The sequence below is a fragment of the Berghia stephanieae genome, chromosome 4, assembly GCF_034508935.2.
Source record: "Berghia stephanieae isolate SIO BIC M18660-M18661 chromosome 4, UCSD_Bste_1.3, whole genome shotgun sequence".
NCBI classification, from domain to species: Eukaryota; Metazoa; Mollusca; class Gastropoda; order Nudibranchia; family Aeolidiidae; genus Berghia; species Berghia stephanieae.
Genome location: NC_088363.1, coordinates 2,416,963 through 2,434,143, shown reverse-complemented (window position 1 = coordinate 2,434,143; position 17,181 = coordinate 2,416,963). Strand labels below are relative to the sequence as shown.

General features: G+C 36.5%; 1 protein-coding gene across 1 annotated transcript in view; it reads left to right on the top strand.

Moving 5' to 3' along the window:
- Positions 1 to 4,497, top strand: part of LOC144969894 (uncharacterized) — a 15,971-nt gene extending 11,474 nt beyond the window's left edge. The window contains exons 8-11 of the mRNA XM_078908948.1: positions 1 to 374; positions 1,120 to 1,290; positions 1,866 to 2,117; positions 3,142 to 4,497. The exon at positions 1 to 374 is cut by the window's left edge and continues 142 nt beyond it. Of these exons, the coding sequence (XP_078765074.1) occupies positions 1 to 374; positions 1,120 to 1,290; positions 1,866 to 2,117; positions 3,142 to 3,170 (826 nt within the window). The 3' untranslated portion in view covers positions 3,171 to 4,497. The remainder of the gene's footprint in view (positions 375 to 1,119; positions 1,291 to 1,865; positions 2,118 to 3,141) is intronic.
- Positions 4,498 to 17,181: the final 12,684 nt, after the last annotated feature.

The following is a 17,181-nucleotide window of genomic DNA, read 5'->3' as shown; positions in this document are numbered from 1 at the left end:
GAAACCATTGCCAGTCAGCAAAGACATTTCAAAAAATAACACGGAGAATCCACTATCAAAAAGCAAAAGCATATCAAAAAGTAACATAGAGAAACCACAATCAACCAGCACAGACAATTCTAAAAGTAACGTGGAGAATTCTCAATCAACCAGTACAGAAAATGCTAAAAGTAACATGGAGAATTCTCAATCAACCAGCACAGAAAATGCTAAAAGTAACATGGAGAATTCTCAATCAACCAGCACAGAAAATGCTAAAAGTAACATGGAGAATTCTCAATCAACCAGCACCGACATTGAAAACAAAAACATGGAGAAACAACCATCAACAAGCACAGACATGGCAAAACAGACGCAGTCTGGTAGAATATTAGGTAAGACTTTGTTGATTAACTGATTGGTTGTATGTTTGTGTCTCTCTGTGTTTGTGTCTGTGTGGGTATGTGTGTGTGTGTATGTGTGTGTGAGAGAGAGAGAGAGAGTGAGTGTGTGTGCGCACGCGCATTTATATATATATTAGCCCTTTACATTCAATTTTTTTGGGGGGAGGGGAAGAGACGAGAGGTAGAGTAGAAGGAGAAAAATGAAGAAGAGGTAGAGGAGAGGGTTAAAATGAAGATAATAATAATAATAATAATAATAATAATAATAATAATAATAATAATAATAATAATAATAATAATAATAATAATAATAATAATAATAATAATAATATTAATAATAATAATAATAATAATAATGATGATGATGATGATGATGATGATGATGATGATGATAATAATAATAGGAAGAAGAAGAAGAAGAAGAAGAAGAAGAAGAAGAAGAAGAAGAAGAAGAAGAAGAAGAAGAAGAAGAAGAAGAAGAAGAAGAAGAAGAAGAAGAAGAATAAGAAGAAGCAGAAGAAGAAAAAGAAGAGGAAGAAAAAATGACGAAGAGGCGGAGGATGAGGCGCGGAGCAATATTGGAATGTTCTAAGACAATCAAGGGCAATAACCCAAGAATGATAATACACCATCAGTTCCAATCCGATAAAATCCAATTTATTCCTATCACATTATCTATACTAGTCTTTACAACATCCACATATCATCATGATGTTCATATTCTATTTTCTCTCAGATTCCTCTTCTGACGACTCGAGTTCATCATCTTCTGACGACGACTCAGATTCATCCTCGGACGATGATACTGACAGTGATGGAGATGTAGCGCCGGAGACCTCAAAGACCGTGGAGAAATCAGTCCCCCAAATCACAGCAACAATGCCCAAAAAAGTCAGGACACTCTCAGGTAAGATGAATAAATTGTAGCTGTCTGTCTTTATATTTCCCTTTTTTCTTAGTTAGAGAGAAAGAGAGAGAGAGAGAGAGAGAGAGAGAGAGAGAGAGAGAGAGAAACACAGAGAGAGAAAGAGAGTGAGAGAGAGAGAGAGAGAGGGAGAGAGAGGGGGGGGGGAGGTAAAATTACTTATTTATGACTATTGAAGCATGTCCATTTCAGATACACAAAAATTATGAAATATGATATAATATATATATATATATATATATATATATATATATATATATATATATATAAAATATAATATATATATATATATATATATATATATATATATATATATATATATATATTGTATTACAACAATCTAATGTTTTTGTCATAATGCTTAATAGGCGTCATGTCCCGCCCTATATTATGTTAAGTGTTGCTGTTGGACTGGGACCCCTTGTAAAGCGCATTGAGCACGTTAGTGGATAGTGCTCTATATATAAAAGTTCTATTTTATTTATATTCATGAATGTATTTTCTAGCCCAGTCCGTCTTTCCAATATATAATATCATCTTTTGTGATTTTGTTCCAGACTCTTCCTCTGATGAGGACGCAGACGACTCTTCCCCGGGTCAACACCAACTTGGAGGTCATACAACTCTTGACACCGGAAGTAACGGCAATAGCCGAGACAGTTTGTCATCCGTTGCCAATAATAGACCATGCGGGAAGAGAACTTTTCCAGAAAGCGACACGACTGAAGCATCGATTTGCAGCAAAACCTGGAAGAAATCCTTCGCTTTCTTCCCATTTCCCAGAAGACCTTTTAGAAGTGTATTATCAGGTAAGTCATCTTTTTCATTTATATATCAATCTATATTAATTCATTTGTTTATTCACTTATTTAATCATAACATGATTTCATATGACTTTGATTTTAGCTCTTAAGAATGAATATTTGTGAGATTTGGGGGGAGAGAAAGAGGGATAGAGGATGGGAGAGAAAGAGGGATAGAGTATGAGAGGGATAGAGGATGGGAGAGAAAGAGGGATAGAGTTTAGAGAGAAAGAGGGATAGCGGATGAGAGAGAAAGAGGGATAGAGGATGGGAGAGAAAGAGGGATAGGGGATGGGAGAGAAAGAGGGATAGAGGATGAGAGGGATAGAGGATGGGAGAGAAAGAGGGATAGAGTATTAGAGAGAAAGAGGGATAGAGGATGAGAGAGAAAGAGGGATAGAGGATGGGAGAGAAAGAGGGATAGGGGATGGGAGAGAAAGAGGGATAGAGGATGGGAGAGAAAGGGGGATAGAGGATGGGAGAGAAAGAAGGATAGAGGATGAGATAGAAAGAAGGATAGAGGAAGAGAGAGAAAGAGGGATAGAGGATGGGAGAGGAAAATTGTGGGTACGTAAAAGGGAGATAACCAGTAATATTTTAAACAGAATAGTCAGTTTAGGTTAAAGTGAGATCTATTTCCATAGTATTGATAAAATAAGGATATAGAAACTCGCTTTAATGTCATCTCATGTTGAATCAACATCCTTATCATCATCATCATCACCATCATCATCATCATCATCATTTTCATCATCATCAGTATTATTATCTATATTTATTATTATTATTATTATTATTATTATTATTATTATTATTATTATTATTATTATTATTATTATTATTATTATTATTATTATATTATTATTAATATTATTAATATTATTATATATTATTATTATTATTATTATCATCATCATCATCATCATCATCATCATCATCATCATCATCATCATCATCATCATCATCATCATCATCATCATCATTATCGTTATTGTTATTCTTATAGTTATTATTATTGTCTTTCCCCCAGAATCCTCATCTGATGATGACTCTGATTAACACCTGAGACACATCCCATCAAGACAAATGACATCCTCTTGGAATTCTTACTTCCTGGCTCTCCCGCCTTATCGTATAGATATATCAAAACAAAACAAAACAAACAATAAACAAAACAAAAACAAAAAATTTAATTTAAAAAAAAAAAGATAAAAACCAGATAACAAAAGAAAAAAAAAAGAATAAAAATCAATGAAAAAAAAGATAAAACATAAAAACCAAAAAAAAAAAAATTATAAAAAAAACAAAAGCTAAAAAAAAAAAGATAAAATATATAAATGGCAAAAAAAAAGACAAATACATAAGCAAAAAAAAAAAGAAAAAAAATCAAGACCTAAAAAAAAAAAAAAAAAATTTTACCAAAGATGCGTACAGAGTAGGAAAATCATAAGGCAATACAAGATGGTGAATACTGTACAGTACTATGTCAGACAAAAAGAAAAGGCATCATTGTGACCAGACTGGTTGAATATTCACCAAACTGACAGTGAAATTGTGAATTGTTGAATTACAGAATGGATTAGTGAGTAAATGAGATTATAGATTGTAACGAGAAAAGGCCAGTGCGATGAGCAGATATGGTACAGTGAACGACATAATCAGTCGGAAGGTGAAACATTTGGATTTGCATCGTTTTGCATTATCTGAAAGAATATGCTCCCCAGAGCATTTTAAACTTTATTTGACATAAATCGGGTGACTTTTCATGAAGTTATGGTCAGATGTATGGGAAAGGTATCCAGCAACTTTTCACAAATTTCGTACTTTTTCAACTTGACTAGCTGTATAAAATATTAGGTGGTGAAATTAAGCTTTGATGTTTCCCGAAGATGTACAAAAATGATTGATTTAATCATTTATGACAAGAACTCATTTATGATAAATATTGACCTTCTAACTAAACTTGGCAATATCTCAGTTCAAACCTTTTCACCATCCGACTGATTATGTCACTCACTGTAAAATTAAGAATCAGAACTTGTGAAAGTGAAGGAATATAATAATATGTAGTTGATGCAGGCCATTTGGCTGGTATTAGCAATGGTCATTTGTATACAATTTGGGGCTCTGCTAGAAAAACAATCCTCTATCTATCTATCCACCCATCCATCGATGTTTCTATCTAACTGTCTATCTATCTATCTATCTACCTGTCTATCTATCTATCTATCTATCTATCTATCTATCTATCTATCTATCTATCTATCTATATTTATATCTACCTGTCTATCTATCGCTCGATCTATCTATCTATCTATCTATCAATCTATCTATCTATATATCTATCTATCTATCTATCTATCACTCTATCAATCTATCTATCTATCTATCCTATCTATTTTATTATCTACTCTATCATCTCGATTATTATATCTACCTTCTATCTATCTATCTATCTATCTATCTATCTATCTATCCATCCATCGAAGTTTCTATCTACCTGTCTATCCATCTATCTATCTATCTATCTATCTATCTATCTATCTATCTATCTATCTATCTATCTATCTATCTATCCATCCATCCATGTTTCTATCTACCTGTATCTATCTATCTATCTATCTATCTATCTATCTATCTATCTATCCACCCATCCATGTTTCTATCTACCTGTCTATCTATCTATCGACCTAGCGGTTTATCTGTCTACTTACCTTCCTACCAACCTATTTACACACTACATACCTATCTCTCTATAAATCTATCTAATCTATCTACCTGTGTATCTATTCATCAATCATTCTATCAGTCTATTAATCTAGTTATCAACCTACCTATCAATCTTTTCAGCTATTCCTCTTTTTCCTTTGCAGAGCCTCTTTTAACCTTCTTATTGTTGATAATTTGTTCATGTATGTAAACCAACGTTCACATATTTGGCGGTCTGATAACCAAATTCCTTATGGGCCCATTACTGTCATGGAAATCTCAAAAAATGGCGCAAAATATGATCCATTACAATAATGTTACACGAGGCCCATAAGTGGGTTCGGTTGTCAGACCTGCATATATGTACACAGGGGTGTAGCCTAATCGCAACTCATCTGTATCGATAGTGCGAATGGTCGATTTGTTGAATGAATTGAGAGAGAGAGAGAGAGAGAGAGAGAGAGAGAGAGAGAGAGCGAGAGAGAGAGATAAGAGAGAGAGAGGGAGAAAGAGAACGAAAGAGATGGGGAGAGAAAGAGAGAGAGAAAGAGGGGGAGAAAGAGGGAGAGAAAAAGAGAGAGAGAGAAAGAGAGGGAGAGAGAGAGCGAAAGAGATAGGGAGAGAAATAGAAAGAGAGAAAGAAAGGGAGAGAAAGAGAAAGAGAGAGATAGAGAGAGAGAGAGAGAGGGAGGAGAGAAATAAGGAAAAAAAAAAGAAAGAATAAAAGAGAGAGTGAGAGACAGTGTGTGTGTACGTGTGTGTGTGTGTGTGTGTGAGAGAGAGAGAGAGAGAGAGAGAGAGAGAGAGAGAGAGAGAGAAAGATAAAGAGAATCAGAGTATTTACAACATGAAGTTAATTCTATTCTACATTACTCCTAACAATTTGTAATTCTGTAAGACATTTTTTTTTTTCAAATTTTGAATAAAGATTTGTTGCTTTTTTAAAATCACGTGTTTCTTATTAATAATTTACTTTGGTGACTCACATTATTTGCAACAAGCGATGTTGACCATGGTTACTGACCGGTCAAATGACAATTATTTCAAAACCCTTGCTCCTGTGGACTCAGATGTGTCTGGCACCTTTCATACACACTTGTTTATATCTTTATCTTACACCAGTGCCTGCTCCTTAATTTCTTAGTTTCTCTGGGGGGGAAAATAATTGTATTATCGCCTTACTGGCGTCATGTCTCGTACTACATGTTACGTGTTGCCGTTGTTCTGGGACCCTTTGTAAAGCGCTTTGAGCACGTTTAGTTGATATTGCGCTATATAAAATCTCACGTTTAAAAGCTCAAGTTTGAAAGGATCTCAACTTTGCGCCGCTTAGAACAAGACTCGAACCTGGTACCTTCCGGTCCGAAGGCGAGTGTCCTTTAATTAGACCAAAACGCCGATATCCATTCACCACACTCATGGATCTCCTTCCTTGTCGTTGGTGGAGGAGCTTGAGACATATCGGGGGGCAAAGGAGTCATTCCAGTTGACGGTCACGTGACCATCCTGGATATCGGGCCTATCGGGACTATATCGGGCGCCTTGAACGGCCCTCCCCGATATGAGACTAATGGAGATCCAACCCGGTGCCCGAATGGCCTCAGGCCATCCCGGGCTCCACACTCCTATAAGAATCACACTCGAAAGACTTACAATAATAAAAAAAAATTAATTGAGCTTTATATAGTGCAATATCCACTAAATGTGCTCAAAGCGCTTTACAAGGGGTCCCTGGTCAACAGCAACATTTAACATGTAGGACGGGACATGACGCCTGTTAGGCGATAAGACAATTTTTCGGACAAAGACAACGCTGATAAGGACCAGGTACTCATTTTACACCTGAGTACGGTGAGAGAATGTGAGTAAAGAGCCTTTTTCAAGGACTCAACTATGCGCCGAGCGCGAGGCTCGAACCCAGGACCTTCCGATCCGAAAGCGAGTGTCATACCACTAGACCACATAGCCGCACACTCCTATAAGAATCACACTGGAAAGACTTACAATAATAATAATTTGTAAACAGCCTTTTCCTATATGGTCTCCCTTTTTTCTAGAACTCTTCCTCGAGCCACTTCGGAGACTTTGATAAAATACTCTTTAATTTGTGTCAGTCTGAGAGATACTGTGCGGCTATGTGGTCTTGTGGTATGACACTCGCTTTCGGATCGGAAGGTCCTGGGTTCGAGCCTCGCGCTCGGAGCATAGTTGAGTCCTTGGTAAGGGCTCTTTACTCACATTCTCTCACCGTACTCAGGTGTAAAATGAGTACCTGGTCGTTAACAGCGTTGTCTTTGTCTGAAAAATTGTAATATCGCCTAACAGGCGTCATGTCCCGTCCTATGTTAAATGTTGCTGTTGACCAGGGACCCCTTGTAGAGCGCCTTGAGCACATTGAGTGGATAATGCGCTATATAAAGCTCAATTAATTAAACAGCCTTTTCCTCTCTGGCCACCCTTTTTTCTTGAACTCTTCCTGGAGCCACTTCGGACACTTTGATATAATGTGACCGATCGCCTCAAAACGGTATTATGTCGGGATGAACCAGATGCTTAAAAGTCAATTTAAAGCTAAACTGGTCAATATTTTGAATTGTTGGTATTCAGCACACTAAATTATAACATTCATTCTCATCTATAAAACATACAAACACAACGCAAGTCAGAGATTTCTGGCTATAAATTCAATTTTCAGCAGCTTTATCATCCCGACATAATATACCGGTTTGAGGGGAGGGGTCACAAATACTTTTTATTCTGTGTCAGTCTGAGTGATACTCGGCTGCCAGAAGCTTTGGACTGTAAAAGTACTAAACAAAATTTAATATAACAGTTTTTAAAAAAATAGGAACAAAATACCAAAAACAGAACTTTAGTACCTGGCCGTTAACAACGCTGTCTTTGTCGGGGAAAAAAATATTTGTAATACCGCCTAACAGGCGTCATGTCTCGTTCTCCATGTTACGTGTTGCCGTTGGTCATGGAACCCTTGTAAAGCGCTTTGATAGAGAGAGAGAGAGAGAGAGAGAGAGAGAGAGAGAGAGAGAGAGAGAGAGAGAGAGAGAGAAAGAAAGTTATTGCGCTATATTAAAAGTCAAGTTTTTTAGTTTCGTTTCTTTTTTTTTTTAAAGATAATCTATTTTTTAAGCTTGTGGGAAAACCAAATCCGTTCCTCTCGACGGAAACCTTATTTATAACTCAAATTTAAAAATTTAACATTTAAAATGAATTTTTATTTGAGCTTTTTTATTTCGCGCATAATCCACTAAACATGCTTAAAGCGCTTTACAAAAGGTCCTGAACCAACAGCAACACAAAACATGTAGAACCAAACATGACGCCTGTTAGGCTATCATATAATTATTTTCCGACAGGGACAACGCTGTTGACGGCAAGGTACTTATTTCATTCTGAGGACGGTGAGAGACTGAATAAAGAGCCTTTTCCAAGACTCAACTATGCGCCGAGGAAGGCTCGAACCCAGGACCTTCCGATCCAAAAGCGAGTGTCATACCGCACCAAGAGGCACCATTTTGAGCACCTGTATCACACTGACGTATTTCTATTTTGAATCAATGGGTCATAATAGTATTGTCACAAGAACTTTAACTCACTCAATCCTATAGATTTTGCTACTTTCAAAACTGGAAAAAAAATGTATTTAAAATGAGCATGTACATAAAAACAGAAGTGATGATTGTGGGAAATAGAGGGCAGTTGAAGGTGAATGATGGTCTTGAGGTGTTGATTGGGGGTGAAAAGATCAAGGTTTCAAAGACTGTGAAAAATTTGGGTGTCTATTTTGATTCAGAAATGAAAATGTCAGCTCACATTTCTGCTCTCTGTAAATCTTTATACTTTCAATTGAAGAAAATCAGTTCAATCCGTCAGTATATTGCAATTGGAACATGTAAAACATTGGTTGTTTCCCTCATTTTTTCGAAACTAGACTATTGTAACTCGCTGCTTGTCAACTTGCCTCAGGCTTCTATTAAACAATTGCAACTACTGCAAAACAGTGCAGCAAGATTAGTTTTTGGCAAAAAAAAATTTGATCATGCAACCCCTTTGTTGGCCTCTCTCCACTGGTTGCCCATTGAAAAGCGCACATATTACAAAGCAGCGTGTCTTGTTTATAAGTGTTTGGCTGGTATAGCACCGGCATATCTCACAGATCACGTGGTCATGTGTAAATTTGAAAATTACACTTTAAGATCATGTAATGACCAAACGAAAATTTCGGAAAAAAGATCAAGAACAAAATTTGGTGATAGATCGTTTGCTTGTTTCGGCCCCAAGATTTGGAATGAACTACCACGTGGTCTGAGGGAGTGCAAGTCTTTACCTACTTTAAAAAGAATCTCAAGACACATTTTTACTGTATTTGTTTTTCTTGACTCTATATGAATCCTTGATCTGGCTATGAATTGTTATTGTTATTATTATTTTATTTTTTTATTTTTTTCACTTAAAATTGATATTTATATTGTAAAGTGCCCAGAGCTTGTGTTTTACACGAGAATGAGCGCTATATAAATGTGTATTATTATTATTATTATTATTACATAGATAGTTTTATTCAACTACCATTAACATGTAAAAATTAAGAACATTAGCTTTGATACTAGATACGCCTGTAATTTGTCTCATAAAAATGTAATAAATAGGCATGGGGTAAAGGTAACCCCGGGTATAATACGGATATAGTCGGTGTTAGGGTTAAGTGAGTTAAAACTTGTTAGGTCGCTTTTTTTTCTTCATCAAGGGGCGTTACTCCTTCATTACCTAAAAACAAGTCTTATATTACTAAGTTGTCTCCCTTTCGTTTTTATTCTTTGGCTTGTTATTTGACTACCCTTTGTACATGAAGTTATTTGAAACTTCAACGAATGTACCCTGTTGATTCTGTGGAGTCCAGGAAATTGCTCGAGAATGTTAACGTATTTTCTCTCTAGGTGGGAATTCACTCACTCGCTCACTCATTCCTATTATCCACTAAACGTGCTCAAAGCGATTTACAATAGGTCCCGGACCAACAGCAACACATAAAATGTCGAACGAAACATGACGCCTGTTAGGCGATCATATAATTATTTCCCGACAGGGACAACGCTGTTAACCGCAAGGTACTCATTTCACACTGAGTACGGTGGGAGACTTAATAAAGAGCCTTCTCCAAGACTCAACTATACGCCGAGGGAGGCTCGAACCTAGGACCTTTCTCATTTTCTCTCCAGGTGGGAATTCACTCACTCGCTCACTCATTCCCATGACCAGCTGATCGTCGGGGGGACATGCGTTATGCAGACTTCACAACCTGACGTCATTGGTCACCTTCTCCTACTATTCTTGTTATGTCCTTCCCTACGAAAAACTATGAACAAAAATTTTTCAACAAAAAACGATAAAAAAAAAACAAACAAAAAAAAATCATATATATATATATACATATATATATATATATATATGTATAGATAGTTCGAAGATGACGTCACTCAGGTCTTTGTTATTGTTTTTTTTTTGCCATCCGCGTTTATGAGTAATGCTCACTGAACTAAATTAACCTGACTATAAACGTTCATGGATACACACCGTTTTATGTGTTGGTCCGTTATACTTCCGGATGGCAATGTTATGAGCTTCTTCGCCAAGCGCATACTATCTATATATATAAAGAGCATAAATAACAAGATAAAGAAACAAAAAATGCAGAAAAAAGCAAACAAACAAACAAACAAACAAACAAAAACCCAATCAAATAAACAAACAAAAAAGTCCCAACAACATCCAGAGACTCACACAAAAAAAAAACAAAACAAAACAAAAACAAAACAAGACCCAATAAACAAATAAAGAAACAAAGAAATAAAGAATCAGAAAATAGATAAATTTAGTTTTTAGTATTTAAATCACACCGACAATTTATCACTGTTTTGAGCCTATGTGTCACAAACTGTTGTTTTTTTTTTAATTCACTATATAGAAAACGTTACCATTACACATTATATATATATATATATATATATATATATATATATATATATATATATATATATATATATATATTGAATCATGTTTGATACAAATATGGTACGAAAAGTGCTCGACATGTAGTAATGGAGCGAATTATTATTTAAAATATTTACCACAATGTTTGGGGCAGTCTACATCAATGTTTCAGGCTTAATTTGCCATCTTCAGGACTGAGTTGTTTTGTTGACTGTTGTTGATTCTTGAAGTGGTTCCGGTTTGAAGTTAATTAAGAGGAATTTGCGCCGATGGGGACACTTTCCGTAGATCTCATTTTTCATGTTGAGTGTGGCTTCATGAGGTTGTTTGATTATAGTATATTTTTCTTCCAGGCATAAGCTACATTGTTTTGATGTTGGTGTGTATCCTGTTGCTTTAGATAAAATTTTCCATGAAATGTTGTGGTCTATTTTGTTGTCTTTTAATTTCCAAATATGTTCGCTGAGTTTTGTGGATGTTTTTTTGTTAGTGTTTCTAAATGTTGAGGTGTGGAGGTTTTTCTTGCTATTAGTGATTTAATGTAAGATTTTCTGTTGCAGGTAGGGATATTCTTTGTAGAATATGGGAAAGTAGTAGGTCTAAGTTGTGGCGTAGTATCCATTTTGTGTCTAAGAGTGCTCAACGGTGCGGAGCTGTGTATTGAATCATGTTTGATACAAATATGGTACGAAAAGTGCTCGACATGTAGTAATGGAGCGAATTATAATTTAAAATATTTACCACAATGTTTGGGGCAGTCTACATCAATGTTTCAGGCTTAATTTGCCATCTTCAGGACTGAGTTGTTTTGTTGACTGTTGTTGATTCTTGAAGTGGTTCCGGTTTGAAGTTAATTAAGAGGAATTTGCGCCGATGGGACACTTTCCGTAGATCTCATTTTTCATGTTGAGTGTGGCTTCATGAGGTTGTTTGATTATAGTATATTTTTCTTCCAGGCATAAGCTACATTGTTTTGATGTTGGTGTGTATCCTGTTGCTTTAGATAAAATTTTCCATTATTTTTCCATACCAAGCCACAGTCACAGAAACTAAAACAAACAAGCAAGAAAAATATGTAGGACTAACAGAAAATAATTTCAAAACAAGATACAACCTCCACACCTCAACATTTAGAAACACTAACAAAAAAACATCCACAAAACTCAGCGAACATATTTGGAAATTAAAAGACAACAAAATAGACCACAACATTTCATGGAAAATTTTATCTAAAGCAACAGGATACACACCAACATCAAAACAATGTAGCTTATGCCTGGAAGAAAAATATACTATAATCAAACAACCTCATGAAGCCACACTCAACATGAAAAATGAGATCTACGGAAAGTGTCCCCATCGGCGCAAATTCCTCTTAATTAACTTCAAACCGGAACCACTTCAAGAATCAACAACAGTCAACAAAACAACTCAGTCCTGAAGATGGCAAATTAAGCCTGAAACATTGATGTAGACTGCCCCAAACATTGTGGTAAATATTTTAAATAATATATATATATATATATATATATATATATATATATATATATATATATATATATATGTCTATTTCTTCCCCTCCCCACCTCCACCCCCACCTTCCTTCTCTCTCTCTCTCTCTCTCTCTCTCTCTCTCTCTCTCTCTCTCTCTCTCTCTCTCTCTCTCTCTCTCTCTCTCCTTTGCTTCCTTTATTTCTGTCTTCCACTTGGAGTGATTTATGAAATATCTATGTGAGAATGAACAGAGGGGGTGAGGGATATATGACCGTGCTCGTTGTATGTTGTCTTTCTGTCTTTCGTTGTATTTCTGTCTTCCACTTGGAGTGATTTATGAAATATCTATGTGAGAATGAACAGAGGGGGTGAGGGATATATGACCGTGCTCGTTGTATGTTGTCTCCCCCCCCCCCCCACCCCCCCCCCCCCCTTATTCCCCCCCCTCCCACCCCATTCCCCCCCCCCCACCCCATTCCACCCCCCCCCCCCCCCTCCAAAAAAAAAAAACCACACATACAGACACTACATAAACACTCACTCACTCCCCGCACCCCCCCCCCCCCACACACACACACACAGACACACACACACACACACACACACACAGACGCATTACATAAATAGCACAGATCATGTGCATAGAAAGCCGATGTGTACAGTACAGGTATCCATAAACCTTTTATGGTTCCTGCCAATAATAAAATCCTGCTTTACTTACTTAGGGAAGCGACAAGCCAAGAACAATTGCAAACTACTGAACGTATTTAAAATTTTGGCCGAAAAACTTGTCCTACAAATATCAATCGATTAAAATGATTCTCATCATAGCAAGAAGATCTTAAACCTGGGACTTCACAAGTCTTAAAACTTTAAGAATTTTTGCCAAAATTAGGGTAATTCTGATCGACCGATATTTTCATGACAAAATTTTTCTAACCAAAATGTTAAATATGTGTTTTTTTCAGGGTATGGCAGCATAGCCTGCTAATTTTGGCCAAAAAAACATTTTAAATATTTTGGCCGGAAAATTTTCACGTCAAATTGCGATCGGTTAAAATGACCCTCAGATTGTCAAAAAAAAAATAAATAAAGTATCAAACCTGGGTCTTCCTGACAAGATGAAATGACGTCATAGAGTTTTAAAATTTTGAACCTCTTGGACAAGTTGATGATCCCCGGCATTGATTAATTGATAACTGAAGAAAATGGTATTCCGACCAAAGTGTTTTGCGGGAGCAGGACTGGCGTATCGGCATATTTAACGACACCTGTAATCCACACTCTACACACCAGGTGACTCGGAATAGGGAAGAATAGTGCGATGTCAAAAAACTGGTTCCTATCTCATTGGAAGTGTAAAACTACTCTTCCGTAGGATTGAATACATACCTTGTGTAAATAATCTTCTGGTTTCAGAGTGATGGTATCTTATTTTCTAGTCTATACAAACTACATTCTACTACACGAGACGAACACATTTGGAACCTCAAAGAAAAAAAAACATACAACACAGCATCACATGGAAAATCATCTCCAGAGCACAGTCGTACTCCCCCTCTTCTAAGATTTGCAACCTCTGCTTAGAAGAAAAATTCTTCATAATCACAAAACCGAACATGGCAACACTCAACAGAAGTAACGAACTAACATTCTCATGCAGACATAGAAACAAACACCTTTTATGTAATTACGAACCTCCATAAACACGAATCTTGAAAAATACGAAAAACACAACAATCTACTTTCACTTCCACTTCCTGATGAGAGCTCACGCTTTAAACAATATTGTAGAAGTTAAATTATCATAATTATACTTGAAATGCTTATAAATATATAATGATAATGATGGTTAGAGCTAATATAAAATATAAATTGTCACTCACATTATATGGCCATGACGTACGTTTCTGTGGTTTTCGTCTACATTTTTTTCTTCGGATATTAGGCCGACTGAAGACGTGGACGAAAACCACAGAAACGTACGTCTTGGCCATATAATGTGAGTGACAATTTATATTTTATATATATATATATATATATATATATATATATATATATATATATATATATATATATATATATATATATATATATATACTGGTCTCCAATAAAGATCATCCATCTTCCTCGCTCTTTTACGTCCCGCAATCCTAAGAATCTGCCTATTCATATCCCGCTTTTAAAAGAGGTATTCCACCTTATGGTTCAAAAATATGTAAAAGTAGTCCCTTCAGAGCCACATGGCACATGGAGCCGGTGTGTACCCCGGTTTCTGTAGCGTGAAACGGACAATAGCAATTGCTTGCTATCCTTTGGACAGGACGCTAGTCTATCGCAAAGTACTTTCCACCAAATCTAACAGACTCAGCTACCCATTCACTGCTGGGTCGACATGGAGGTCCGAAAAAATCTCGACAGCACCCGGGATCGATCTTGGTCCCTTTGCGTGTGAAGCGAGTGCTCTATCAACTGAGCTATCGGGAGCCCCCATTCAATCTGAAACCGTTTCATTATTTGTACTCAGGACTCGTTGCGTACACACTTCCAAGGATTTAGGAACCAGAAAAGTAGAAGCAATGACGTCACGATTTTTCTTCTCTTTTCACGACCGTTTGTCTTTCCCGTCGTTCTCTGTCTCTAGTCCACATCTCCAGGATGTTTGTTTGTTTACCTGTCAGGCCATCGTCAGGATCCTTACAAAACATCTTTTTTTTTTCTTAAATAAATAATAAATGGCATTTATATAGCGCTTTATCCCGTTGTCGCAGGCTCTAAGCGCTTTGCAGTGATATAAAACAAAACATATTACAGTAAGACAAGTTTGATAGAAAAGTGATACGAATTCAATTTAACAACAACAACAGAATATGATAATAGTATTGTACCTGAATCGTCTTGTCATAGAATGAAGCGATGCTGTGGGTGGTCAGTGATTGAGTGGGTGACAGTAATAGCAAATCCTTTCCCCCATCAATGGATGTATCCGGTATACTTACTTACTTACTTACTTACTTACTTACTTACTTACTTACTTACTTACTTACATATCCAAACCAGCGACCACCTGAGATCTAACCCTTCGGTATTGTGCCATGACGTAGAAATGAGACGATTTTTGTAGTTGTTCCCGGTCCTACTAATTGCCGTCCGGAGCCGTCCGGAAGGCGGAAGACTTCTGGAAAGGTTCGTACAGGTCTGAGAGCCTCCGGATGGCTTGAGAATGCTTTAGATAACCTCCGGACGGCTCTCCTGGGGCTCTGGACGGCTCCGGACGGCAATTTGTAGGACCCGTTGTTCCAAATGACTATACAGTCTGTTACTGATGCTTGGATTTGGTGGGAGGAATGTGCATCTCAGGTTATCCGGTATAAGGCACATTGCCTAACCACTCGACGGAGGTGTAAAATGGGTACCTGATTCAAACAGATGACATGTGTATGTATTGTAAAAGTGCTGGCACATTCTTTAAAAATTCTTTTGTTTTCTTTTTATAAATCTAATTTTATGATGAGGTTCCATTTATTTCGTTAATAATAATTTGGGAATCGAACTATTTCTGGCGTACTCCGAACAAAACTTACTTGCTTATCCGAACCAGCGACCACCTGAGCTCTAGCCCTTTGATCGTGTGCCATGACATAGAAGTTAGACGTCTTTTGTAGTTGTTCCAGGTGACTACACAGTGTCTCCGAAAAAAACAAAAAAACATTTTTTTAATTTAGGCCACAAAACCATCATTCAAATATCAATCAAATAGAATTTAAAATTATTTTTTTTAAATTGAGCTTTTATATATCGCAATATCCACTAAATGTGCTCAAAGCGCTTTACAACTGGTCTCTGGCCAACAGCACCATTTAACATTTAGAACGGGACATGACGCCTGTTAGGCGATGTTACAATTTTTTCGGACATAGATTACGCTGTTAACGGCCATGTACTCATTTTACACCTGAGTACGGTGAGACAATATGAGTAAAGAGTAAAGAGCCTTCTCCAAGGACTCAACTATGCGCCGAGCGTGGCTCGAATCCAGGACCTTCCGATCCGAAAGCGAGTGTCATACCACTAGACCACATAGCCGCACTGAATGACCCTTATATTGGCAAAACTCTCTAACATAGGACTTCGCGAAGTTATTATTATTATTATTATTATTATTATTATTATTATTATTATTATTATTATTATTATTATATTATTATTATTATTATTATTATTATTATTATATTATTATTATTATTATTATTATTATTATTATTATTATTATTATTATATTATTATTATTATTATATTATTTATTATTATTATTATTATTATTATTATTATTATTATTATTATTATTATTATTATTATTATTATACTTTTAATACGAGGACACACCTGACGGAAGACTTTTGATTCCCCAAGGTTCATTTTGTCAACGTCAGCTGTGAATGTCTCGCGTACTGGCCTGTAATTCTGTTTGATTTTATCCACTGTGATAATCGTTGGAATGTACTTTCTAGTCGAACCGCTTCAATCGCATTTCCGTCACCTACTCTGTCACCTTTGCCGGAATAATAATATAACTAGCAGACGACAAACCGTCTCAAATCAGTGCACACACACCTAGACACTAGACACGCAAGCCCAAACACACAAGTGTTGATCACCGGTATGCCACGCATATCTACACTCACACACACAAGTACGGAACACACACACAAACACACACACACACACACACACAACACACAGACAGTAGACGGGTGTGTAAGCATACAATTTATGGCATATTGAGATTGTAGGTAAGGGGAGAGGAAGCAGAAAATGTGAGGCACGAGTTTTTAAGGTCAGCAGACGACAGAACCGA